The sequence below is a fragment of the Squalius cephalus genome, assembly GCF_949319135.1.
Source record: "Squalius cephalus genome assembly, chromosome: 5".
Classification (NCBI taxonomy): domain Eukaryota; kingdom Metazoa; phylum Chordata; class Actinopteri; order Cypriniformes; family Leuciscidae; genus Squalius; species Squalius cephalus.
The window spans coordinates 47,944,487-47,972,229 of NC_137126.1; the positions used below are offsets into that span (position 1 = coordinate 47,944,487).

Sequence of the window (27,743 nt, forward strand, 5' to 3'; positions counted from 1 at the left end):
AATTAAACAGATCCTGAAATGCTGGAACTATGAAAAATTAAGTTAAATGATATTTGTAATGTGCAACAGTATTGTGAACTATTCCTCAAGGACCTATTAATAAAGCTTCCTGTGCATTTAAAGACTAAAAGCTCTTTACAAATTTTTTTTTATTTAAAGGACTTTATCAATAGCAAGATTGTATTTCTACATAAAACCTGTGAACAACCCAACCCAAACACACAAGAGTCAAAACGGCTGTTTCCAGATGTTTTATTGGTGTTAAACTGACATGATGTTGATTCAGGAGTTTAATCGAAGAGGCCGAAGCCCATGTCCTCGTCAGACTCCTCGGACTCCTCCTTGGGCGCCTCCACTTTAGCAGCCGGAGCGGCGGCTTTCTCCACGGCAGCGGAAGCGGCAGGAGCTGCAACAGCGAAAGCGGTGGGATCAGCCAAGAAGGCCTTCACCTGCGAGAGAGAAACACACATTACAAGTCATCCCTTACGAGGAGTACTTGAACTCTAGAGCCTGATTTCTCAAATTCAAACCAAAATAGCCGACTTCCTGTTGGTTGGAGCAAATGACTGAATACATGATGCATCGATATCATGTGCGCATCCACGGTAGTAACACAGTATAGGGTTCGTAGTGGATCCGTATGGACCAGCACGGTGGACAACACAATGTTCCGTGCACATGTCCATATACGCACAAATTAAAGGTGAACTAAGTAACTTTTACCTTAACTGAACAGCTTCGGAGTCATTGGAATGGTTATATTACTTATTTCGGGTTGGATGGTGGTCGTTTCGCACCCCCCTGGTGCCCGTGAGCGGAAAATACGCACTTGCAACTTTGAGCCGGCGGGCCGCCGCGTCAGGAAGTCTCGCGTGATATCAGGTCTCGCGATGTAAACAATTGCTTTACGGCCAAAAGAAATCTGCTAAAATGCTGTCATTGCGCTCCCTCACGCTGTTTGAACCCGAATGAAGAAGACGTTTTAAAGATTGTCACATCTGCTTTGATGTCGTTGATCTATAGCCTCTGGTGTCTGAGAATCACCAACGAGTTTTTACAACAGGTGTTGTCAAATATCTATTCCGAAGCTGTTGGGGGAGCTCTATAGAGAAACCTGCGAGCAAAAAGCGAGAATACAGCGAAGAAATCCCGAAGTTACTGAGCCCCGCTTTAAGTAAAAATGCCCGTCTTGATTCGGTTAGGAGTTATAAACAGAAAATGGATGTTTCCGGCATTGGATGGTGCATTCGTCTTAAAGTGACAGCAGCCCAATATACCCCCAGCTGTTTGTGTCAAAGTTAATCAAACAAAAAGAGCTAAAGGGAAGCAGCCTGCAAAAACAGTAGTAATTAACTCAAAACCCCCTTTAAAACCCCAAATACTACATGCAGCGAATACAGAATGTCTGAAACCAAGCGTCCCTGTGAGCCGTGGGATGCAGACACTCAGGGATAGTAGGAAACATGTTGATTTGTGCAGGGGGAACGACAAACAGGCACTGACACAGCCGGTCCGTAACTTATCCTGCACACCCGTATTCATCAGTGCTGTATTAATCACGCTGCTCAAACCACTGTTCAAAATCTGCTTATTCACATCAATATTAAAGGTGATTTAATAGAGATTGCAGATTAGAAACAGCAACTTCTAGTGAATAAAATGTTTGTGACTAGATTTTATACAGACTTCAGAAACTCTGAAAACCTGGAGCCTCGTTTATAAAGACGTGCATAAGATGATCCGAAATGTGAATGTATGACAAAGCACTCCTAAAATGTCCCTATGAATGATTTATAAAATATTGGCATGTACAAAAAGGTTCCTGAATGCATCTCTTTATAAATTTGTGATTGATTTGTATTGCTTTGAATTTTATTTGACCTTATGCTGCAAGGTGACCTTGAGAAGTTGTTCAGACCTTGTAGAAGTTAATCAAACAAAAAGAGAAAGAGAAAACCACTTTTGTAGCTTTAACAAAGATAACCATATTAATTATGAATCAATTTATACAGCAAAGACTGTATACATTTGATTGAATGTCTGTAATAGTATAGTTAAATTTACCCGAACAACAAAGAACTGATTATTTCATCTTTGTTCTATCGTATTCGTTGATGCTTGTAATTTGTTTATTTTCTATGCAGATGCACTACCCTACAAAATCACCACAATCATCCTAGAAAGACTCATTCTTTACAAATAGAGCCATTCAAATCATCAGCTAAAATGTTTGTCGCAATATCAAATCGCAGAAAAACAATGTCAGTTTTTCCAATATCGTGCAGCCCTACTTCGGATCGTCCCGAAAAGACCCGACGCAGACAGACTCGGGACTGACGGATGGACAGAACGACACTGATCAGCCGTTCTGTAGCCTAGCCTGCAGGAGGAGCACATGTGTGGGAATCACAGCAGAAGTCGTACCTTCTCGGCCAAGGGGAAGGAGTAGTCAGTCTCCACAGCGACAGCCAGGACCCTCTTGTAAGCATTGATGATGGAGTGAGGGATGGAGGCGAGCGTGGGGTAGCCGATCTGCAGACACACACTGGCGATGTTCCTCACACCCTGAGAGGAAAACAGTGAACAGGTTATAGGCAGTGTTTTCCAAGCCTGAAGGTTAGGGGGCAACCGCAACCCTATTAAAATAATGTCTGAAACCAAGCGTCCCTGTGAGCCGTGGGATGCAGACACTCAGGGATAGTAGGAAACATGTTGATTTGTGCAGGGGGAACGACAAACAGGCACTGACACAGCCGGTCCGTAACTTATCCTGCATTTATACACTCAAACTACTACTATTAAGTGCACAAACCTCCAGGAACCTCTGGTGCAGAGCATCTTCAGTGATGTCCAGCACCTCTGGGCTGTAGACGCTGCCGTTATCATACACCTGCTGGATGATCAGCCCGTAAGAGAAGGGCGAGATGTTCAGCATGTTGAGCAGCGTGGCCTCGCTGGCGCCCACCTTGTCTCCAGGTTTGATCAGTTGAACGTCGCTCTGCAGGCGGAACAGGTCCGTTAGTTCATGTGCAGAATTAAGAGAAGGAAATCAGCCTAATATACCAGCTATAGTCTGTTAACGATAAACAAATGAATGAAAATAAAATAAACTCACTGATCTTGACTGAATAACTTTAAGGATTAACCAAATATTTAATGTGCACAAGACTATACAGTGTTATTTTACATTCAATTAATTTTTGTTGTTGTAGACTGTTAGTACATCTTCCTGAAAAACATGTTGATTTAATTTGCTTATTTATTCTGTTTTTGTCCATTTTGTTTGACTCGCAGATTAATTGAAAAGTTTAACATCATAGACTGACAGTTTATCATTTGCATGCAAGTCCTGGTGCTTTAATTGCAAGACGACAAACTTGCTGTGTAGTTGTGCACTGAACCATGTGAAGTTTGTGAACACCGAATTAACACAATGTTCCGTGCACATGTGCATTCACGCATAAATTAAGTAAAAATGCCCGTTTTGATTGAGTTTTGAGTTTCCTCGTAAACCCATTCGGTTAGGAGTTCTAAACAGAAAATGGATGTTTCTGGCATTGGATAGTGCATTCGTCTTAAAGTGACAACAGCTTAATATACCCCCAGCTGTTTGTGTCACCAAAGTTAATCAAAAAGAGCTAAAGGGAAGCAGCCTGCAAAAACACGAATAAATCAAACTAAGTTTCTTTAAAACTGAAGAAAATAAATGCAGTGAATGGAGAATGTCTGAAACCAAGCGTCCCTGTGAGCCGTGGGATGCGGACACTCAGGGATAGTAGGAAACATGTTGATTTGTGCAGGGGGAACGACAAACAGGCACTGACACAGCCGGTCCGTAACTTATCCTGCACACCCGTATTCATCAGTGCTGTATTAATCACGCTGCTCGAACGACTAAATATTTAAAATCTACTTATTCACATCAATATTTCAGGTGATTCATCACTAAATAGAGACTGCAGATTAGAACCAGCAATTTCTAGTGAATAAAATGTTTGTGACTAGTTTCTTTGTTCCCATTGCATTGCTGACAGTTTACTAGTCTTGTGTAATTGAGGACCTTTTCCTTATATTAGTCAAGCTAGTTTTGGCTGAAGTATCGATAATTGTGAAATTTCACTGATATTTAAAATTTCTCCCATCGTGAAATAAGACTGATCATGTCGCTCATCAACAATGGTGTTAAATGATCAATTAAAATATTGAACAAATAATCTGGAATATGATTTGCCATAATCAAGCAGCACTACCACACACACACCTAATTACAGGAAATTAAGTTAAATTATTTAAAATTAATGCTCAGAATATTTGGAAACATCATGCATTTATTGAACTTTTGTGTGGGGAAAAAAGGCTTTTTAATAGTAGATTTCTTGTGGATTTGCTTTAAATACACAAATAATGTGTATATATAAAATATACACAAAATATATAAGAGAACCACCATGTTAGTGCACTTACACAAGCAACTGGAAACTAGTTTAAAAAAAAAAAAGCTTATTAATAAATCATACTCACCAAGATTTCAATGGTTCCTCTGGAGATCTTGGTGGTGATTCCCAAAGCCTGGAAGAAGGAGGTCTTCTCAGGGCCGAGACCGGTGTTCTGCGCCGGGACGGTGACCTCACAGGGGGCGATGGCACCGGCACGGGCAGCGGCGGGCACCTAAGACCAGAGATCACGAGAGTTACACCAGAAGAGGCGCAGTCAAGCCCTGAACGCTCAGCCGCTCAACAGTCATACTCACTTTGTTTGCCAGCAGCAGATCCCTGACCTCAGGCAGATCCTCCTTAGTGAAGACGAAGCCGACATTCCCACGGATGTGGGGAAGCAGCCTGCAAAAACACAGGAGTTATTAATTAAAACCCCCTTTAAAACCCCAAAGATACATGCAGTGAATACAGAATGTCTGAGACCAAGCGTCCCTGTGAGCCGTGGGATGCAGACACTCAGGGATAGTAGGAAACATGTTGATTTGTGCAGGGGGAACGACAAACAGGCACTGACACAGCCGGTCCGTAACTTATCCTGCACACCCGTATTCATCAGTGCTGTATTAATCACGCTGCTCAAACGACTGATTAAAATCTGATTAAATTCACAGCAATATTAAAGGTGATTTATCATTAGAGATTGCAGATTATAAATAGCAATTTCTAGTGAATAAAATGTGACTATTTTACAGACTTCAGAAACTCTGAAAACCTGCAGCCTCATTTATAAAGACGTGCATAAGATGATCCAAAATGTGAACGTACGACAAAATGTTCCTATGAATGATTTATAAAATGTTGCATGTACAAAAGTGTTCCTGAATGAATCTCTTCATAAATGGCAGTTTGTTTAGAATAGCTTTTAGTGATATTGTTTGATTTGTATTGTTTTGATCTTGACCTTGAGTGCCTTGAAAAGCACCTATAAATAAAAGGTATTATTATTATTATTATTATTATTATTATTATTATTTGTTCATCTTATGGTTCAGACTCAACGGGCAAGGAAATCCAAGCACGCTCTCAGTACACATGGCTCGGTTTAATTCCTCAAAAGAACAGGAAAGCAAACCCCTTACAAGGTGCTATTAAAGGGAAAAACAAAACTTGATGCAAAGAAAAAAAAATAACTGCACTCTTAAACATTTATAACCAACATTTTGTGCCGAAACAATGGCAATAAATGTGCTTAAAGGCCTGTTCACACCGGGACGAATTTCGCGCGCGATATTTGCCGACGTTTAACGCCTCGTGACTAAGCAAAGGGCGCCAATGTGAGTGTGCACACCGACGCGAAAAACGCCACGCGTAAAAGCGTAATTTTTTAAAAACGCCTCGGGTTCGTTTTTTTGGTTTGACGCGCTGCGTCAAAAACTATCCAACCAATGAGATTGGCGCTTTTGCTCACGTGTCTGGAGCTTCTGAAGTTACAGTAAAACACAACTTGGGGGCGCTCAAACACAAAACAGTCTTGCCGAGCACACATACGTAACGGCGAAGAAGATATACACCAAGTAGCGTCTACACTGCCGGGAAGAAATAAGACGAGGAAGATGCAAGGCAAGATGAATGTAGAGCTGCTGGTTTCGTTGGTGTCGGAACATAAAGAACTATATGACAAACGCGACTAGAAAAATCTTGATAAAAGAAAAAAATCTGTTTTACATTAAGCGCCATCTAATGTCAGGGAATGAATTTGCATGTTCACTCGGCTCATCGTCAGCGAAAAACGCTGGCGAATAACACGTGCCGATATTCGTCCCGGTGTGTACGGCCCTTAAGAGTGTGTGCAGTTATTTTTTCTTTGCATCAGTTTGTTTAATCATCAGGAAAGGTCAGTTGGCTTGTGCATAACATTATAAAACTAAATTTGTTCCTCACTTTTGATGGAGGATAAAATCCATGGGATTTAGAGTCGAATCCTGTCCTACGGGTGTTTTATAAATAAGGCCCCACAACTTTAAAAGCCCTTAATTTTTCTACCGTGGATCATCCTTGTGCCCAGACTGACACGCACCTCTCCAGAGCCGGGTTGTTCTCCAGGTGGCCACGGATGGCCTTGCGCATCATGGTGTTTTTGCCCATGAGCACGACGGCCTTGCCCCGCAGGGACAGACGGATGGTCTGCATCTGCTTGGAGCCGACATTGTCTGCGCCCACGATGAAGCACTTCGGGAAGTCATCCAGCAGTTGCTGCACACATGGAGAAAGACCATCAGAAACGACTCAACCCGACGGGGGTCACGATTAAAACATGTCTGAGACCAAGCGTCCCTGTGAGCTGTGGGATGCAAACACTCAGGGATAGTAGGAAACAGTTTCATTTCAGCAGGGGGAACGACCAATCAGCACTGACACAGCTGATCTGTAGATGACCTGCTGTACTTCGTGCCATAAAGCACTGACAACTTACGATGATTTTCAGAAAATAGTTGGACTTCCACGTGGCCCTGTCTTCCCTGGGCATCTTTGCAGTGCTTCCAAGGATCGGTGAACAGCCGGTTTAAAGACAAGGTTGAAAAATCTGAGAAAAAGAGATTGAAAGACATTTAGACAACCTTGTTTTTGTATAAAGCTTAAGTGCTAAAATACAGCTGATTAAATCTCAAAACCAAATCAACCCAAAATCAAAGGTGTTCAACACTTAGAAGCATTAACCTTAAAACATTTTCACAACAATTAAAGCACTATTATTTGATTAATTGGCCTTAATTTACTATAAGAATGTCTGAAACCAAGCGTCCCTGTGAGCTGTGGGATGCAAACACTCAGGGATAGTAGGAAACAGTTTTATTTCAGCAGGGGGAACGACCAATCAGCACTGACACAGCTGATCTGTAGATGACCTGCTGTAACGTTACTTCATTTTGTGTGTGTATAATACATACACACACTAAATACATTATATATGCATATATATGTATTATCCACCTCTATAATCGAAACAAGAAACAATCTACAACGAGAAAATAAGTATAAAAACGCTTCACGTCTCATCTCACGTGGTGCAAAGGCCTAAGCTAACAGGCTAATGCTAACCTTTTCCTCAAACAATTATTATTATACACATATCGAGTAAGAATTACATCTCCTCACGATACTTAAAACAGTTATGATATATTTGCAACTCGTATAGTCACGGGTATGTTTAAAATTAGGAAAGCAGCAGAGGACCGCACTACACCTCACCTCACTGTAGGGACGCGTGAAAGAAAGAGACCGTTGCGGGAAGCGGAACAATATTAGTACCAGTCGGACATCCAATCAGAATGTCGCAGGAGAGCGTATCTGTGCGCTGATTGGTCAATACACATGTCTTTCACTCTGTAGCAGCGATGGGCGTTGTCCAAAGCCCATTTAAGTGAGCTATGAATAAAGAGATTACAGTTTAAAGAAAATAATTTGACATAAAGTCCAACTCGTTCAAACATAAAAAATATTTACCTATTTTTCCCCATTTAATTTTATTAGCCTATGTGTTGGAACTGAACAGCCTATAAAATGCGGCTTTTTTTTCTTCAAATAAAGTCATAAAGTATCTTATCTGAATCCTTAACCACATAAGGAGGCACATATCATGATAAAGAAAAATAAACATGAAAACAATTGTGAGAGATGCGCCATGAGGCGCAGCGACGTCATCAGTGCGCGCCTCCAGCAGAGCCACATGAACACACGGATGATGTAAACAACTGCAGCGCGAGACTCCTCTGTTGTCCGTCTTTCTTCTTTCTTTCTTTATCAGCCCTTCTCGGTGAGTGAGACGGATTCACAGTGCTGCGCGTCTCCTGCAGATCATGCCCCACGACCCCGACCCTCCTCCGGCGAAGAGATTTAAGCCGGGCTCTCCCTTCTTCCGCCTGGATAAGAAGCCCGGCATGCTGTTGCCCAGAGCGGGACACGCGCCCGTCAGCGTGGACGCGCAGCGGAGACAGTTGCCCATCTACCCGAGCAGAACACAAGTCATCAACCAACTCCGACAACTGCACAATGCTGTGTTCATCGGTAAGACTTCATATGGGTCTGTAAGCTGACAGTATTCTCAAAGTATAGCATGGTAATACCTTGGTACCGTGGTAACGCTATGCATGTTTTACGTGTGTTGTGACAATACACTACTTCTTGGACATTGGGCTGGTTATTTCAAATGGTGAATTTTCACAATTATCGATGCTTGCGCAAAAACTAATAGTAGGTTAAGCAATGTAAGGAAAAGGTCCTCAAAATTACACAAACACTCAGCAATACAATAGGAACAAAGACTAATTACAAACAAAATCGTCAAATAAATACAACAGAACAAATATACAATGTTTTTGTATATGTACCATTGTAATATCATGCATTTTGGATATTTACCAATGTAAAAGCATGCATTTTGGACATGCACCATGGTAATACCATGCATTTTGTACACGTACCATTGTAATATCATGCATTTTGTACACGTACCATTGTAATATCATGCATTTTGGATATTTACCAATTTAAAAGCATGCATTTTGGATATTTACCAATGTAAAAGCATGCATTTTGGACATGCACCATGGTAATACCATGCATTTTGGAGATGTACCATGGTAATACCATGCATTTTGTACACGTACCATTGTAATATCATGCATTTTGGATATTTACCAATGTAAAAGCATGCATTTTGGACATGCACCATGGTAATACCATGCATTTTGGACATGTACCATAGTAATACCATGCATTTTGTACACGTACCATTGTAATATCATGCATTTTGGATATTTACCAATTTAAAAGCATGCATTTTGGAGATGTACCATGGTAATACCATGCATTATACACATCTACCGTGGTATTACTATGAATTTTGTACATGTACCATGGTAATACCATGCATTATACAAGTACCATGGTAATACCATATATTATTTGACGTGTGTTGCATCAGCTGTAATTATTCTATCAAAGTACAATGGTATCACTAAAGTTCCACCACAATATATTTTGAAAGGGACATTTCCTATGAAGTTGCAGTTTATCGTAGCATTCTTAATGTTGAAAACCACATTTATTAACGTGTTCTGCAGGTTTTTCATATGAAACAAACTTTATCTGTACATAATGCACATGTTTATGAGATGAGGGACTTCTATTATTTCCATCTCCTGTAGCTTAAACAGTAGAGCAACACCATAGTCATGGGTTCGATTCTCAGGGAATGCGTGCAGCGTGAACAATAAAATAAGTTTAATTTTTATTTCATTTTTCATACATATTACAGTATAAAATGTAAACCTTCAATGCAGGGTATGTTGCTTTGGATAGAAGCATCTGCCAAATGCAGAAATGTAAACTTCCTAAACCTTACAGGAGCATTTTGGCATTTTTTTTTAGTCTCTTCATGAGTTTTTATTTACTAAAGACCACACTCAAGTTGCCATTTTTCTGTATTTGTGAGGATATTTTTTCCAAAATGTGATCCTCACTATTTTAGCACATGATGCTTTCCTGTTGCAGGAGAGACGGGCTCAGGTAAAACCACGCAGATACCGCAGTACCTGTATGAGGCGGGCATCGGGCGGCAGGGCGTCATCGCCATCACTCAACCCCGCCGGGTGGCTGCCATATCACTGGCTGGACGAGTGGCCGAGGAGAAGAGAGTTCAGCTGGGAAAACTGGTGCGTTAAGTAAAGCCCACGTTCTCTATTTGCATCATCCTAAATGAATATGATTGTCATTACACAATTTACTATTGAATAATGTCACTATTACACTGGTTTTAATAATTAAGATTTTTTTTTATTAAGTTCTGCTCACCAAGGCTGCTTTTTGATTAATGAAAAATACAGTAAAAACGGTAAAATTGTGAAATATTATTACAATTCAAATCAGCTGTTTTCTATGTGAATATATAGTAAAGCGAAATTTATTCCTGTGATCAAAGCTGAATTTTCAGCATTATTACTCCAGTCTTCAGTGTCACATGATCCTTCAGAAATCATAATTATTATTTCTGCTTAAAGGAGCATTTCACCCATGGGAACATTGATCTTTATTGAAAGTGGGTCATATATGTAGTCGAAATGTCAAATAAATTTTGAATTTGGTGCCTTCTTGACCGAGGAAAGAAAGAAAGTAACTTCAGGACGCATTTGTATGAAAGACAACAACTCCCACAATGCACCACATTGCACAGCTGCGCAAGCCACTCCCACTAATCCAGAACAGCATATGAATCACTCATCCGTCTATAAGGCTAGCTACCACCGGAGCTTGAAATTCATTTCACACAAAATGTCTAACGTTAGTTATTTGGCGAACTCATTAGTGAATTACTCCTCATATGTATTTCTTTCGAAGTGGTGAATTATTGCATGGTAACGTTACCGGGATGTTCAGTCAGATGCGGTGCGAAACTAGGATGGTTCACAACACAAACGTCCTTGTCCTCGTCTGATTCAGAGATTTCGTCCAGGAGAAATTGGCATCTTTTAAATTCTTTGCAGCAGACGGACTCTATCTCTGTGTTCGTAGTTGCATCTTACAGTCTATGAGTTGCATAGTGAGATCACCGGCGCCATCAGTCCGCCCCCAGCTCGAGCCAGTCCGGGCTTCTCGTCCGCGGCAGGCAGGTCTTCTGCCTCGGCTGCTCTTCGCTATGCGGCTCGTAAAGGTAGCCACAAACACCTGATTCAAGCATCAGACTTCCGAAATCCTCTTCTTCTACATCATATTGAGTAACGTTACCCTCCACTATTGTCATATCTTCACAGCTGGCTCCACAGTGCCTGTTAGCTTAGCTTCCAAACAAGATGGAGGATATTGCTTTTAGTTTCAGAAAGTGAAGTCCCACCCACTGATCTGTAATAGGCCTGTAGCGTGAGCGGGTCCCACCCCCTGGAATAATGAGGAGCTAGTGTTTGTAGTCTCTACACTTTTCAATGAAATGTGACTTCCTGCTTATTATGACGCAAAATGATGATTTTTACGTCATAATAAGCAGGAAGTAAAACACTTAAATCCTTATTTCTCCCATCTCAGGGAAAAATTTATGAAAAATCCACGTTTATTATAATATATGACTGGGTTTCTAACAATACAAAGCTTAATGCAAATGGGTGAAGTGTCCCTTTAAGAAACATTTTTGATTATCATCAATGTTGAAAACAGTTGTGCTGCTCCATATTTCTGTGGAAACCATGATACATTTTATTTTATAAAAAAGATGTATAATTTATTACTTTTATTCAAAAAGGATGCATTAAATTGATTAAAGTGATAGTAAAGACATTTATAATATTTAAAAGAATTATATGAAAATAAATGCTTTCTATTCATCAAAGAAACCCGGACAAAAAAATGTATCACAGTTTCCACAAAGATATAAACATATATATGTTACCTGAGCATCAAATCATCATATTAGAATGATTTCTGAAGGATCATGTGACACTGAAGACTGGAGTAATGATGCTGAACATTCAGCTTTGATCACAGGAATAAATTACATTTTAATATATTACAATTGATAAAACACAATTTTACAGTCCAAACCAGAACGCCAGTGTATGTTCTGTAAAGCTGCTTAAAGCTGAAGTGAACTTGTTTCAATTTTGATGAGTTTTACAGTTATTGAACACTGAACTAAATCAACACTGAACTGAATAACGGCACGGTTGTATTTCTAGAGCTGCTTTATTTGATGAAGCATGTGTTATTCTCCTGTTCATTACTGTAAAGCTGCTGTAGAAATAAAGGTGACTTGACTATTGGACGTTTGGTCACGATGCGTGTCCTCTTCATCACGGTTGTTCCTCAGGTCGGCTACACGGTGCGCTTTGAAGACGTCACGTCGTCGGAGACCAAGCTGAAGTTCATGACGGACGGGATGTTGTTGCGAGAGGCGATCGGGGATCCGCTATTACTGCGCTACACTGTGGTGATCCTGGACGAGGCTCACGAGCGCACCGTACACACGGATGTCCTGTTCGGCGTGGTGAAGGCCGCCCAGCGCAAACGCACAGAACAGAACAAAATACCTCTGAAGGTACGAGGCAATCGGACCGATTCTTAAAGGGATGGTTTGGAGTGAAATCAACCTAGGGTCCTTTGCACCATGACCTCGAGCCAAACACCCCCCAGAAGCCTTTTTCCCTTGGTTGAACATTATTAAAGTTAGAGCTTATCTAGAGATATCAGCCGGATGGTTTAGTGCAGGCGCTAATGGATCCAAGGCTGTATCTGGTAAATTACCCCACTAATAATGCCCAGAATGGCACCAAACTTCTACAGTAGTACAAATAGGTTCTGTACTTATAAAACGAGGCATTGGAAAGTTTGTAAGTACATCAGGAGTTTATTTAAATAACACTTGCCTGACGGCTCATGCTAGCGCTAACGCGGACGCCGACGTCACTTCCGTGATTTGGGAAAAGCCCGTAAAAGTCCTGTAAATCAGTGAAACGCTCACCCTATGAATGCAATGCGTTAAAAAAGTGTCACAATGAGATGACATTAACCTACTCTCCTTTCAACCGTCGAACATTAAAAGGAAATTTAAAAGTGTAAAAGCATCAACAAGGTATTTCAACAAACCAAAAAAAACCCAAAAGCGCGAGTCTTTCACGCACGGGTTAAATATCACTGTAGTCTGTTTAATGTAACTTATTTTGTCTTATGTAACTTATTTTGCCTTCATCAAAAATTTTCATTAACTTCAGCATTACGTGATACTATTTCAAAGTGATTTCCGTCATTTTGACTGATAATAAATTGCATTTACCTGTGAAAACAAACCTGGAAATAACGAGAGATTTTTCGTGCGTTCCAGTGAATTATTAATGGAATATATCGGAAATTAAATTCGGGAGAACAGACCACAGATGTGTAGTACATGTTGTCCTTTTTCATACTTTTACAGCAGATTGCATAGGGAAAAAAGAAAACAATCACAAGGAAAAGAAAGCAGCGACTGAAAAGAGCTCTTGCCATAGATATTGTTATAATATGTCACGTTAAAATACTAAGTATAATGTTATTCTTATGATCTCTGAAAATACATTATGAAGGAAAATTGACGGCACATCCAGTCAAACTGACGGATCAGCTTTATTTGTAGGGCAAACTTATGATTTGAAATGATTAGTTTCAGCCTTTTTGCATGGAAGTTCCCCAAACCGGAAGTGTAAGATCAGTAAGATCGTCAGGAATAAGGTTGATAAACACTTCTCAGACTTTCTAATTCCCGAAAACAAGCTAGACACAAATAGACTAGTTGCAACACTGATCCGACAAAACCAGACGAAGTGTGTGTTGCTGTCTGTCGATGTGGTGTGAATTGTCCTTAATTGTTTGTGTGTAGCATCTTTATTCAGCTTTACACTGCAGATATGCTGTTAGGTTGTGTGTTGACTCTCATACTCGGCTGAGAGAAAACCAGCTCTGTTGTTCTGCTGCGTCAGTGAATGGATGCTGTGTGTGTGTCTGCAGGTGTTTGTGATGTCCGCCACCATGGACGTGGATCTGTTCTCTCAGTACTTCAATAAATCACCCGTTCTGTATCTGGAGGGCCGACAGCATCCCATTCAGATCTACTACACCAAACAGCCTCAGTCCGACTATCTCCAGGCAGCGCTGGTCTCGATCTTTCAGATTCACCAGGTCAGTTCACACACACACACACACACACACACACACACACACACACACAAACAGATACAGAGAAATGGCAAATGTATGATTTGTCTCTTATCATCTTGTCCCTGAATTGTTTGCGTTCACAGCAGGTTTTTTAGCTTCTTCAAATGGTTAGTGAGTAAAATACTGTTCTGGATTCAAAAAAGGATATTTATTTTCTTGAAAAATTTTGCTTTTGTTTAAAATTAAAATAAAACAATACTTATTTTATACAAGACAAAAAAAAAAAAAAAAAAAAAAAATATATATATATATATATATTATTAATATTATTATTATTATTATTATTTATTTATTTATTTTACTTTAGAAAATGTTAAAACTGTATTTATTTTCTAAAAAACTAAGAATAAAATTAAGAAAAGAAAAAAAATCTATAAAAAGTATTTATTAAAAAAATATATACCTTTAAAAAAAACTACTTAAAATAGTAAAACTTTATTTTCTATAAAGAAACTACTTATTTAAAAAATGATCAAATATTTATTTCTTTACAAAATGTATACATATTTTCTTTACAAATTTGTTTTCTTTGTTTTCTTAACTTTACTTGTTTTCATTAACAAATAATACTTTTCTATGATAAAACAATATTTATTTTCTTAAGAAAACTATAATTATTATTTTTTTAAATAACACAATATTTATGTCTTTAAAGATTTTTATTCAAATTTTTATCTAAAGTATTTAAAACATTTTTTTTTTAAATGATAAACTACTTATTTCTTAAAAAAAGAACAAAATTTGTATGTCTTTTAATGTTACTTCTTTTCTTAAAGGAAGCTCCTCCGTCTCATGATATCCTGGTGTTCATGACGGGCCAGGAGGAGATTGAGGCGCTGGCGCGCACCTGTCGGGACATATCGAAACACCTTCCTGAGACCTGTGCACCAATGACAGTCGTCCCCCTGTACGCCTCGCTGCCGCCCACCCAACAGCTCCGGGTCTTTCAGCCCGCGCCAAAGGTCACGACCCCAAATGCCACAACACACCTGATGCTGAACCTGCACTTCCACTCACTCACACACACTCCTTTCTGTGACCGTTACAGGGATCCAGGAAAGTGATTCTCTCCACAAACATCGCCGAAACGTCCATCACCATCTCCGGCATCAAATACGTCATAGACACGGGGATGGTGAAGGCCAAGCGCTACAATCCAGGTGAAACTCTCAAGCCTCCTCTCTGAAGTCCTTGCACACTGAGTCTGAAATTTTCGCACGTTAAATAATAAATAAAATTCAGATCGATTTTCTGCATTTTCCGCATCCGTAGCAAGCATGAGAGAGGTGTTTTGACAATTCAGAGCCACTGAATAACGAATACGAAAAAACGCACATGAAAATTTCGGACTCAGTGTTTAAAAAAAGATTTATTTTCTCTAAAAAAAATGATTATGTTTTAAAAAATATATTTATTTCTTTAAAAAATATATACTTATTTTCTTTACAAATTATACCTGTTTTCATTAAAAAATAATATGTATTTTTTAAATGATAAAACAATATTTATTTTCTTAAGCAAACTATACTTGTTTCTTAATAAATAACACAATATTTATGTCTTTAAAAAATTATACTTATTTTTTTTTTAAAAACTAAACTAAACTTTTTTTTTTTTTAAATGATATGTCCCATGATATTTTCGTTCGTTTTGGTTCGTTCACCCAAAAATGAAGATTCTGTCAGTAATCATTCACTCTCATGTTGTTCAACCCCGTAAGACTCTCGTTCATCTTCAGAACACAGATGAAGATATTTCTGATTAAATCTGAGAGCTGGATCACTCCTCCATAGGCTTCTTTGTTATTGAAACTTGCTGGCCCAGAAAGTTAGTAAAGACATTGTTAAAATAGTCCAAGTGACTACAGTGACTCAACCTTAAGTTTATAAAGCGACGACAATACTTTTTGTAAGCAAAAAAACTAAAATAATGACTTTATTCAACTATTCATGTTCTTCTGTGTGTTTCTCTGAGTGAGTTCATGTAGTGTAAGGCCGCGTGTCCACCAAAGCGTTTTTAGCCAGCTGAAAACGCTAGACAGAGCTGGAAACGCCTAGCTGTGGGCGCTTGAGAGCGTTTTGGCAGCGCAGCGTTTTTTCAGTTGAGACCAAGCTAGGCACACGCCTTAAAAAGTGAAGCCAAAACGTCTCGATCGCCACCCGGTGACTGGTCCTAGTATAGGTCATAAGCCCCGCCTCGCCGTGTTATTCAATGGGACGCGAGACCAACTAAACAATTAAATTACACTTCAAATATCTTTTTCCAAAGGTGGTTTCTTTCATTTGCTGTCGTTTTCATCACGCTGATGTAAGTTCAAGTGTCTGTTTCAAAAATAAGTTGGTTTTTAGTTAGTTACGTGATGCGGTGGTGTAACGTCATGATTGACAGCTGTGATTGACAGGTTCTCCGAGCGAAGTAGTCAATGAAGCACCAACGGACATTTTTTTCGGGATCTTCGGAGGACTGAGGAGATTGTATTTACTTTATTTTAACAAGCCTCTTGTCGTACTGCAATCAATTTTCAAAAAAGTGTGCAGAATGCACTCTCCCGACGAGAGTGAGGGCGGAGCGTTGACTTCGCGGCTTTACTTCCTGCTCACGACTGCGCAGGTCTGGTCCCGAGATCGCTACTGCACAGACTCAAGTTCCAATATGTCAGCACCATATCGGGACGCTGGCGGCTTCAGTTCTCGTCAATGGAAGAGAGCGAAGGGGCGTCGTCCATCTTTTTTTACAGTCTATGGTTGAGACGCTTCGTTGCTATGATAGAGAATATCCGCAGTTTACTTGTAACTGAGTTCGCAGATAATTTGTTTCATACTAAAAATTCATTTTTCATCCATTTTGTTGTGTTAGCTCTGCTGGTTGATGTCGTTGTACTACAGAAAGAATGTTGTGACAGTTGGTCGGTGTGGTATTAGTCCCGCCCCTCCTTCGCTGTGATTGGACGGCTGGGTAAAAAGTGACAGTGATGAGCGCTGCGTTTTACCCAAAGTTGAAATTTCTTCAACTCTCGGCGACCTGTAAAAAAAAAACGGCGGGTGCTCAGCGATTCAGTGTGAAAAAAACGCTCAGCGCCTCGTTACGCTCATGCCGTTTTAAAAACGCGGCGCTCCCATTGAAAACAATTGAAAAAATACGTCAGCCGCGTGAAAAAATGCTTTGGTGGACACACAGCCGCAACATCAGAACGGAGGCTCACTATTGGCCGACTCTGGTCATGTGTGTGATGCTGGCCAATAGTGAGCCTCCGTTCTGACGTACAACCCAGAAGCGCTACACTGTTACACTACATGAATTCACTCAGAGACACACAGAAGAAAATTAAGAGTTATATAAAGTCGTTATTTTTGTTTGTTTTTGCTTACAAAAAGTATTCTCGCCGCTTGATAAACTTAAGGTTGAGCCACTGTACTATTGGACTATTTTAACGACATCTTTACTAACTTTTCTGTGCCGGCAAGTTTCAATAACAGAGAAGCCTATGGAGGAGTGAGACAGCTCTCAGATTTAATCAGAAATATCTTAATTTGTGTTCTGAAGATTAACGAAAGTCTTACGGGGTTGGAATAACATGAGGGAGAGTAATTACTGACAGAATCTTCATGTTTGGCTGAACGAACCCTTTAAAGGGGTATTCCACCCATTTGAACATTGTTTTTTATTTAAAGTGGGTCATATATGTAGTCGAAATGTAAAATAAATTTTGAATTTGGTGCCTTCGTGACCGAGGAAAGACAAAAAATAACTTCTGGACGCATTTGTATGAAAGACAACAACTCCCACAATGCACCACATTGCACAGCTCTGCAAGCCACTCCCACTAATCCAGAAAGCGCATATCTGCCTATAAGAGAAATCACTATTCCGTCTACAAGGCTAGCTACCACCAGAGCTTGAAATTCATTTCACATTCACACAAAATGTCTAGTTAGTTGTCGAACTCATTAGTGCATTACTCCTCGTTTGTATTTCTTTCGAAAAGGTGAATTATTGCATGGTACCTGGATGTTCAGTCAGAACATATGCGGTGCGAAACTAGGATAGTTCTCAACACAAACGTCCGTGTCCTCGTCTGATTCAGAGATTTCGTCCAGGAGAAATTGTCATCGTTGAAATTCTTTGCCGCAGACGGACTCTATCTCTGTGTTCGTAGCGGTTCGTAGCTGCATAGTGAGATCACCGGCGCCACCAGTCCGCCCTAACTCGAGCCAGTCCGGGCTCCTCGTCCGCGGCAGGCAGGTCTTCTGCCTCGGCTGCTCTTCGCTATAATGCGGCTTGTAAAGGTAGCCACAAACACCTGATTCAAGCATCAGACTTCCGAAATCCTCTTCTTCTATATCATATTGAGCACTCTCCTCCGCTATTGTCATAACTGTACATCTGTCTCCACAGCGCCTGTTAGCTTAGCTTCAAACAAGATGGAGGATATTGCTTTCAGTTTCAGAGAGTAAAGTCCCACCCACTGATCTGTAATAGGTCTGTAGCGTGAGCGGGTCCCGCCCCCTGGGAAAGATGAGGAACTAGTGCTTGTAGTCTCAACAGAAATCCCCCCCTCTTACACTTCCTCCTACAATGACGCAAAATGACAATTTTTGCGTCATTGTAGGAGGAAGTGTAAAAGGCAAATAACGGATTTCTCCCATCTCAGGGGAAAATGAGAGAGTGTTGCACGACCATTCAATAGTATGACTGGGTTTCTAACAATGCAAAGCTTAGTGCAAATGGGTGGAGTGTCCCTTTAAGTCCAAGGCTTTCCTGTTGAGGAGTGATGCTGATGTCCTGGTGTTTGTGTGATCAGATGTTAAATGAAACATTAACTGTGCTGAATCAGAGAGTGGTCTGGAGGTGCTGGCGGTGCAGCGAGTGTCTAAAGCCCAGGCGTGGCAGCGGGCCGGTCGAGCCGGGAGAGAAGAGGCCGGGTCGTGTTACCGTCTCTACACTGAAGACGAGTTCGACAACCTCGCCAACATGACCGTGCCTGAGATACAGAGGTACAGCGCCCTGGCATCACGTGCTGATTCCTAAAGCTGGAGTTGTGTTGTGGTGATAAACAGACATTATCTGACAGTATTTATTGCCGTTTACACAGGACATGTTCTTGCATTTCATTCGCAAATTTCTTTTTTGAAAAAAGGTTGAAGCCTTTGGGTACTGAGCTGCATTTCCCTGTTGGTCAGAATCAATGATGCTTATTTTTCTAAAAACTTTTTTTTTATTTTTTTTATTATTATACTTATTTTCTTAGAACAATTTTCCTTCTTTTTTTAAAAAAAACGTATTTTCTTTGAAGATGCTTATTTTCTGAAATAATACTTATTTTCCTAAAAACCAAAAAACTAATTTTTTTTTTAAAATTATACTTATTTTCTTAGAAAAATTTACTTTTCTTTTAAAAAAACGTATTTTCTTTGAAGATGCTTATTTTCTGAAATAATACTTATTTTCCTAAAAACTAAAAACTTTTGTTTTTAAATTTTTTACTTATTTTTTTTTAACAATTTACTTGTTTTCTTTTTTTTAAATGCTTATTTTCTTTGAAGATGCTTATTTTCTGAAATAATACTTATTTTCCCAAAAAATCTATACGTTTACTTTTTAAATGATACTTTTTATTTAGAAAAAAAAAACTTATTTTCATTCAAAATAATTATTTATTTAAAAATTATACTTTTTTCTTAGAAAAAAATATTATTTTCTTTAAAGAAGATCCTTAATTTCTTAAATGTAACTCATTTAGATTAAAATACTACACTTATTGTTTTTTAAATAAAATTTACTTATTTTCTTTAAAAAAATACTTATTTTCTTTGAAGATGCTTATTTTCTGAAATACTTATTTTCCTAAAAACAAAAACTTTTATTTTAAATTATACTTATTTTCTTAGAACAATTTACTTATTTTCTTTTAAAAAATACTTATTTTCTCTGAAGATGCTTATTTTCTGAAATGATACTTATTTTCCTAAAAACTAAAAACTTTTTTTTTTACATTTTTTACTTTGAAAAATGTACTTATTTTCTTTTTTTAAAATGCTTATTTTCTGAAATAATACTTATTATCCAAAAAAAATCTATACGTTTACTTTAGTTTATGCAATACTGTTTTTAAGGTTCAAGAACGCCGCGTCCGGTGTGAATGTAGCTGCATGCTAAAACAAGCTGTACTTTCATATATTCTGCCTGTGTTCAGTAATGATTATTAATGACTCTGTAGTGTTCAGTAATGATTATTAATGACTCTGTAGTGTTCAGTAATGATTATTAATGACTCTGTAGTGTTCAGTAATGATTATTAATGACTCTGTAGTGTTCAGTAATGATTATTAATGACTCTGCAGGTGTAATCTGGCCAGTGTGGTTCTGCAGCTGCTCGCTCTGGGAGTTCCTGATGTGCTCAACTTTGACTTCATGTCTAAACCGTCACCTGGTATGAACCCTCCAACATATTATACCAGACACTGCAATAATGATTTTCTTTATCTTGTTTCCGGAAGAAATATCGAAACATTCTTGAATCAAGATACATTTACTTGAGAAGTAAAATTACTTCAGATATTAAGTCTTGTTTTCTGAAACATTGATCAGAATGAAGTGAGTTTGAGTTTAAAATAGGAAAAAGAAAATCTGCCAAATGAAGTAAAAACAAATAATAATCTTGTTTTCCATTTGAATTAAGATTATTTTTCTGACCCCGCTGGCAGATATTTGTTCTTGTTTTAAGCATAAACTCACTTCATTTTGATCAGTGCCTTACAAAACAAGACTTAATATCTCAAGTCATTTGCTTCTCAAGTAAACATCTTATTCTTAATGTAATGTCATGTATTGGGAAAACAAAACAAAAATAAATTTTAAGTTAATATTTCAATAATTTATCAAAACATTCAAATGTTTATAGTTCTCTGATTATGACTTTCAGGTAAACAAATAAAATATTTAATTTTTTAGTAATTGCTTGATTTTAGATTTGTTTTATTTACAATTATTTATATTAATTTTACTTTTTTAAGCTTTTCCTCAACTCACAAACCCTAATTTGCTGTAATATATGACCTTCACCAGGTTGTTGCTATTATAAAAACCGCAACAACAAAAAAAAAAACGACACAAATGTTCAAAAAGTAATAGTTATGTTCACTAATGACGATGATAATCACTATAAAAAAAAAATTTCAATGGTTGCTTCAATAATACAGTCAGCTTTCATGTGCAGTTGTTTATGTTAAAGATATGTTCCCTGTGCATGGTGTGTGCAGAGTCGATGCGGACGGCTGTGGATCAGCTCAGTATCCTCGGGGCCGTCGAGAGGAAAGATGACCAGGTGTCATTAACGCCTCTGGGCAAGAAAATGGCCTGTTTCCCTCTAGAGCCTCGCTTCTCCAAAGTAAGAAATACTCATTTGCTTGTTGTTAGATAATGCAATGTGATTTGTTGTTTTTTTGTGCAAAAAAATCGAAACATTGAGAAAATCTCCTTTAAAGTTGTTCATTTATGTTGGCGATTGTGCTGCATTCACTCACATAAATACATGTTTTATATATTTACGGTAGGAAATTTACTAAATATCTTCATGGAACATGATCTTTACTTAATATCCTAATGATTTTTGGCATAAAAGAAAAATCTATAATTTTGACCCATACAATGTATTGTTGGTTATTGCCACAAATATACCCGTGCGACTCGTGACTGGTTTTGTGATCCAGGGTCACATTAGTATTTTAATGCATTATCAAATCAATTTTTTTAAACTATAGACAAAAAAACAAAAAAGAGACTCAGATTCCAGATTTTCTAATAGTTGTATCTCAGCCGACAAACCAAACATCAATAGAAAGCTTATTTATTCATATTTATGATGTATAAATCTCAATTTCAAAACATTGACCCATGTGACTATTATTTATTTATTTATTTTTTGTCTATATAGTTTTAAATATTTTTTTATTTGATTTGATAATGCATTAAAATACAAATGGCTTCACTTGAAATTGAAAGATGCTTTATGTAGAATTAAGAAATCCTTCTTATTATTGACACCAGTGGCTGTTAAGTGAAACTGCAGCATCACTTAATGCTCGTTCTCGCACTCGTGCTCACGTAACACACAAGAGACTGAACGTGATTCAAGACCCCGATACTCTCACGGCCAAGTTTATTTTCATTCTTCGCTTAAAAGTAAAAAGCAGTTGGAAATACCTTTGCAGTGATTTACTGTTAACGATTTACTGTTACTGTTTACTGCTCATTGTTAGTTCATACATTACCTAATGTTAACTAATTAACCTTATTGTAAAGTGTTACCAGAATTCTTACATTTTTTAACACTTTTATGTAACCGAGTTTGCATTTATCTGCATTTATTTTTTATGCATGTATTTAATTTTATGCATGTATTAAGTTTATTATTCTATTGAACCGTGGCGGGTAACGCTGTCAAATCACGAGCCAATTTGGCGTGTTACATATTATGTTTACTCACTTTGCTGGGAAGTTAGTGTAAGACAAATCTGCACAGATTTAGCACAAACACTCATGAGTCATCATGATATATTAAATACAGCGTATTGCACAGAGTCTGCTCATATCTGGCTTACTTGAACACACACGTCACTGCGCAACAAATAATGGTGTGCTTGTTCACTTGTATTGAAGCAATAGTGAAGATTAAAAAGCATTTGGTCAACAGAAAATACATTGCTATTTTCCAACATCCTACATGTTCTTTGTCCTGTATTGATCTGTCCACCTAAACACATTTTTGTTAAAAAAAAGAGGAGGATGAAAGAGGAAGGGAGGAGATGCTGGATGGATTTTGTTTGAATAAGAAATGAATGTATGAAATCCAAATTTTAATATCTAGGACAGTGTAACATCCATCCATCCATCCATCCATCCATCCATCCATCCATCCATCCATCCATCCATCCATCCATCCATCCATCCATCCATCCATCCATCCATCCATCCATCCATCCATCCATCCATCCATCCATCCATCCATCCATCCATCCATCCATCCATCCATCCATCCATCCATCCATCCATCCATCCATCCATCCATCCATCCATCCATCCTCTTTTTTTGGCTAGTAGAAGTTCTGAATTGCCGGTAACTTAAAGATGTAGCCGCCAAATTGGCCGGTGATTGAAAAAGTTGCTTTGAAACCCTGGAGATAATTCTCTGTTGTCCTCCATGTGCACAGACTCTCCTGATCTCGCCTGAGTTCTGCTGCACTGAGGAGGTCCTGACCATCATCTCGCTCCTCTCCGTCGACTCGGTCCTCTACAACCCCCCCGCTCGCAGAGACGACGTCCTCGCCGCACGCAAGAAGTTCATCTCCAGCGAGGGTGATCACATGACGCTCCTCAACATCTACAGGGCCTTTAGGAAAGTCAGCGGTAACAAGGTACAGACATGAAAGTCCCAAAAGTCACTTTCTGACCAATCATTTCACTTAGTAATGTCCTCAGGATCTGTTTCCTTCATACTAATGATACCCACGTCACGATTCGATACATATCATAATACTGAACTCACGATACGATATTATTGCGACACTCCAAGACATATGATAAAAGAAAAAAGAACTGTTAATTAAAATGCTAAATTTGGTTTTACTTTGTGTGTGTAAATGAATATATGGAAGCTTGTTTCCGCCACAGAGTGAAAAATAAAAAAGGTAATTGCGACTTTTTAATCTCACAATTCTGACTTTTTATCTCAGAATTACGTGATATAAAGTCGCAATTGCGTGTTATAAAGTCAGAATTATGAGATATAAACTCGCAATAGCGAGAAATATACTTGAAATTCGGACTTTTTTTCTCAGAATTGAATGTTAAATCTCGCAATTCTGACTTTATAATATGCAATTGGGAGATATAAAGTCAGAATTGCATGATATAAAGTCGCAATTGCGTGTTATAAAGTCAGAATTGTGAGACATAAACTATTCTGAGGTATAAAAAAAAGTCCGTCTTTTTTTTCCTTAGAATTGGACGTTATATCTCACAATTGTGAGTTTATATCTCACAATTCTGAGAAAAGATGTCAGAATTGCGAGATATAAACTCGCAATTATGTGTTATAAAGTCAGAATTGCGTGATATAAAGTCACAATCGTAAGAAAAAAAGTCAGAATTCTGACTTTATAACACGCAATTGCGACTTTATTTCACGGAATTCTGACTATATCTCGCAATTCTGAGATTAAAAAGTCGCAATTATCTTTTAAAATGTTTTATTTTGTGGCGGAAACCATAGTCTTGGACTTGGTGCTGAAACCCAAAGCACAGGACAATAGAGACACCAGAATAACAATATTCATGATTCTGAAGCTGAAAACTGAGTTATTTTAGACGAATATGCTTGATCTCTGTCACTGACTAGATATATTTAAAAACAATTACTGGTAACATCAGACATTTGGCATTATCAGGACCCACAAATATTCCCCCACTGCATTATTACACATTATATTCAACATTATATATATATATAGTAGTTTAATGTAGTACTGACACTAGAACTCTGAAAACTTGCATTTTTTTCCTCACACAGTAATTTTTATTTTGGGTGAACTATACACAATATACATTGTTGCATGTTTGTATTGCGATAAATTGTGATACAATATATTGTTGCACCCCTACTTAAAACAGATATACTTTATACACGTCATTTGATAGAACAAAAACACAATGCATTAAGAGCCAATGTTTAGGGTATAAAGTTTACTCAAAGGTTATATAAATGTATAAACGGGATAATATTTGTAAATTTAGGTGTTATTATGTCTTGAATTTGTATTGATCTTAATAAAGTGCACTGCATTTGAGTTAGCATGTGAATGTCCATGATGCTCTGTCTCTGCGTCAGGAAATGTCTTGATGTTGTGTTTATGCTCATGCTTCACTACAGGAGTGGTGTCGAGAGAACTTCGTGAACAGCAGGAACATGGGGCTGGTGCTGGAGGTTCGCTCGCAGCTGAGAGACATCTGCATCAAGGTAGATCTATCGTTCTATCTATCTTGTTCTATCTATCTATCTATCTATCTATCTTGTTCTATCTATCTATCTTGTTCTATCTATCTATCGTTTTATCTATCTATCTGTCTATCTATCTAGTTCTATCTATCTATCTATCTCGTTTTATCTATCTATATGTCTATCTATCTATCTATCTAACTATCTATCTATCTATCTAGTTCTATCTATATATCTCATTCTATCTATCTATCTATTTCGTTTTATCTATCTATCTATCTATCTATCTATCTATCTATCTATCTATCTAGTTCTATCTCGTTCTATCTATCTATCTATCTTGTTCTATCTGTATATCTATCTATCTATCTATCTGTCTATCTATCTATCTATCTATCTATCTATCTATCTATCTATCTATCTATCTACCTGTCTCGTTCTCTCTCTCTCTCTCTCTCTCTCTCTCTCTCTCTCTCTCTCTCTCTCTCTCTCTCTCTCTCTCTCTCTCTCTCAGATGTGTGTCCATGGAATAAGTCCCTGTGATCTTCTGTTCTCCAGTTGAACATGAAGCTGGAATCGTCTCTCTCAGACCTGGCTAACGTGCGGCGCTGCCTAGCTCACGGTTTGTTCATGAACGCTGCAGAACTGCACCTGGACGGCAGCTACGTGGCTCTCGACACCCATCAGACGGTGTCCATCCATCCCTCATCGGTCCTGTTCCAGGCCAAACCGGCCTACGTGGTGTTCAACGAGCTCCTGCACACGTCTCGCTGCTACATGCGGGATCTGTGCCTGGTGGATGCTGATTGGCTGCATGAAGCCGCGCCCGAGTATTTCCGCCGCAAGCTGCGCGCAACAAAGAGTTAGCGTCCGCTAAACGTCCAGTTCGTTGTTCCTGAACACTGCATGGTAGGAAGAACACAGAGAAGAGTTTTTTTCACAATATGCATTTTGTCGACACGTCAACTCTAGTGCCGTTGCAGTACATGAACTGTTTGGATGCTACGCTTATTTCTGGGATTTGAACTGCTATGCTGATATGCAACTGCTATGCTGATAGGCAGTTTTTTCCAAAGAGTTTGATTAATCGAGTGCTTTGTTAACTGGAGTTTTTCTAGAAGTGAATGAATGAGTCCTTTATACTTGCTCTAAAGACATCTAAAGATGTCATGCCTGTTTCTACAGTTCTTTTACAAACTGCTGAAGAGCTCTGATTGTATGAAATTCAGGTTTGCTTCATCTGGAATGTTTGCATGTGTCTTTTGTCCTCACTCGTTAGTCAAGGTCACACAACTTGATTTTAGATCGATAAGGGGTTATTTAAAGGTTTTAAAAAGAGAGACTAAAAAGCATATTTGGGAATGAAGCTGAAAATCGATTGAAGATTCACATTCTGATCTTCCGTGTCATATTTCACCTCAAAATTCAGAAGTGATAAAAAAAAATTATATTTTGCAAAAGGCTGGGTTATTATAGTTAACTAAAATTAAAACCATAAAAAAATGATTACTTGAAATAAAATGAACGTTAACTAAAATAAAATAAATATCTAATTTCATCTTGGCTAGTTGTCAAAGAAATATTTCTCATTTTTATTTAGTTTACCTTGATGTACTTATAAAAATATATAAAAAATATATAGTCATATTTTGAAAACAAACAAAAACACAACAAAATTACTAAAACATTAACTGAAATTAAAATGGAAACATGAAAATGCTAACATAATTAATTCAAAATATTAAAAGCTATAATAGCAGCTAAAAAAGGATTGTTATGATTTGTCATATTGTGACATTATTACCATGACAATTAAACAATTTTCCTCCAGATTCTGATTTTTTTTAAAGCAATAAAGTGCTTTATCGGGGTGTGTGTGTGTGTGTGTGTATATTGTCATTAAAATAATCTTAAACTGGTACAAAATAAATAAATAAAATAAATAAATAAATATATATATATATATATATATATATATATATAGATAGATAGATATTCTGACTGTACTCAATTGAGGTTTTTGTTAGGTAGAATTGAATGCACAAGTCACTGAATATTTGAATTCACATAAACCCTGAAATATAAGTTCCGGTGCCAATTTTAGAACCAGTTCTGGATGAAATGGAATTCTGGATCGGATCAATTTGGAAATTGGTGATAGAAAAACATTAGCTGATTATCATTATATTACCCATATTAATGTAATGCATGCCACTTTGTAATATGGGGAATAAAAGGCATATCACATGCCATCAATTTAACAAATACTTCATTGTTTGCTTCACTTTGCAACTCAAATCGAACCCACGTGTATTGTTAGATAAATGTATATGACCATGTATGTATGCTGTGCATGAAATCAGATGGATAAAATGTGATCACTCAGGTTTTTATGGCACACACGATGTACCAGTGCACATGATTAGTATTAGTATACAAGAATTTTTCTTCAGACTTTCACTTACAGCATGGGCAGAGAAAGCTTCCGAACTTTTGTTTGTGAATGCAACGGATTTCCACAATCTTAATAATAAAAAAAAGGTTAAGTCAAAAGGAATGTTTTATCTCATCTCATCTTT

General features: G+C 38.0%; 2 protein-coding genes across 2 annotated transcripts; one reads left to right on the plus strand and one right to left on the minus strand.

Moving 5' to 3' along the window:
• Positions 1-235: 235 nt before the first annotated feature.
• rplp0 (ribosomal protein, large, P0) lies at positions 236-7,862 on the minus strand. Its single transcript, XM_079871875.1, has 8 exons — positions 7,686-7,862; positions 6,910-7,020; positions 6,514-6,689; positions 4,751-4,838; positions 4,522-4,668; positions 2,813-2,998; positions 2,425-2,565; positions 236-449 (listed from the first exon to the last, which is right to left on the minus strand). The coding sequence occupies exons 2-8, from the start codon at positions 6,961-6,963 to the stop codon at positions 291-293; spliced, it is 951 nt and encodes a 316-aa protein (XP_079728001.1). The 5' UTR covers positions 6,964-7,020; positions 7,686-7,862; the 3' UTR covers positions 236-290.
• Positions 7,863-8,128: 266 nt separating this feature from the next.
• On the plus strand, positions 8,129-27,530 carry dhx33 (DEAH (Asp-Glu-Ala-His) box polypeptide 33). Its single transcript, XM_079871848.1, has 12 exons — positions 8,129-8,501; positions 9,990-10,150; positions 12,292-12,519; positions 13,962-14,132; positions 14,948-15,133; positions 15,220-15,331; positions 19,006-19,165; positions 20,513-20,601; positions 21,431-21,558; positions 23,381-23,584; positions 25,099-25,185; positions 25,723-27,530. The coding sequence occupies exons 1-12, from the start codon at positions 8,294-8,296 to the stop codon at positions 26,029-26,031; spliced, it is 2,043 nt and encodes a 680-aa protein (XP_079727974.1). The 5' UTR covers positions 8,129-8,293; the 3' UTR covers positions 26,032-27,530.
• The last annotated feature ends 213 nt before the right edge of the window (positions 27,531-27,743 follow it).

Coding starts and splice junctions, on each gene's coding strand:
- rplp0 (XM_079871875.1), bottom strand. CDS start 6,963: ATGCCCAGGGAAGACAGGGCCACGTGGAAGTCCAACTATTTTCTGAAA. Junction 6,690..6,909: donor ACTATTTTCTGAAAATCATC/GTAAGTTGTCAG, acceptor CCATGTGTGCAG/CAACTGCTGGATGACTTCCC. Junction 450..2,424: donor CCTTCCCCTTGGCCGAGAAG/GTACGACTTCTG, acceptor TCTCTCTCGCAG/GTGAAGGCCTTCTTGGCTGA.
- dhx33 (XM_079871848.1), top strand. CDS start 8,294: ATGCCCCACGACCCCGACCCTCCTCCGGCGAAGAGATTTAAGCCGGGC. Junction 15,134..15,219: donor TCTTTCAGCCCGCGCCAAAG/GTCACGACCCCA, acceptor TGACCGTTACAG/GGATCCAGGAAAGTGATTCT. Junction 25,186..25,722: donor TGAGAGACATCTGCATCAAG/GTAGATCTATCG, acceptor TCTGTTCTCCAG/TTGAACATGAAGCTGGAATC.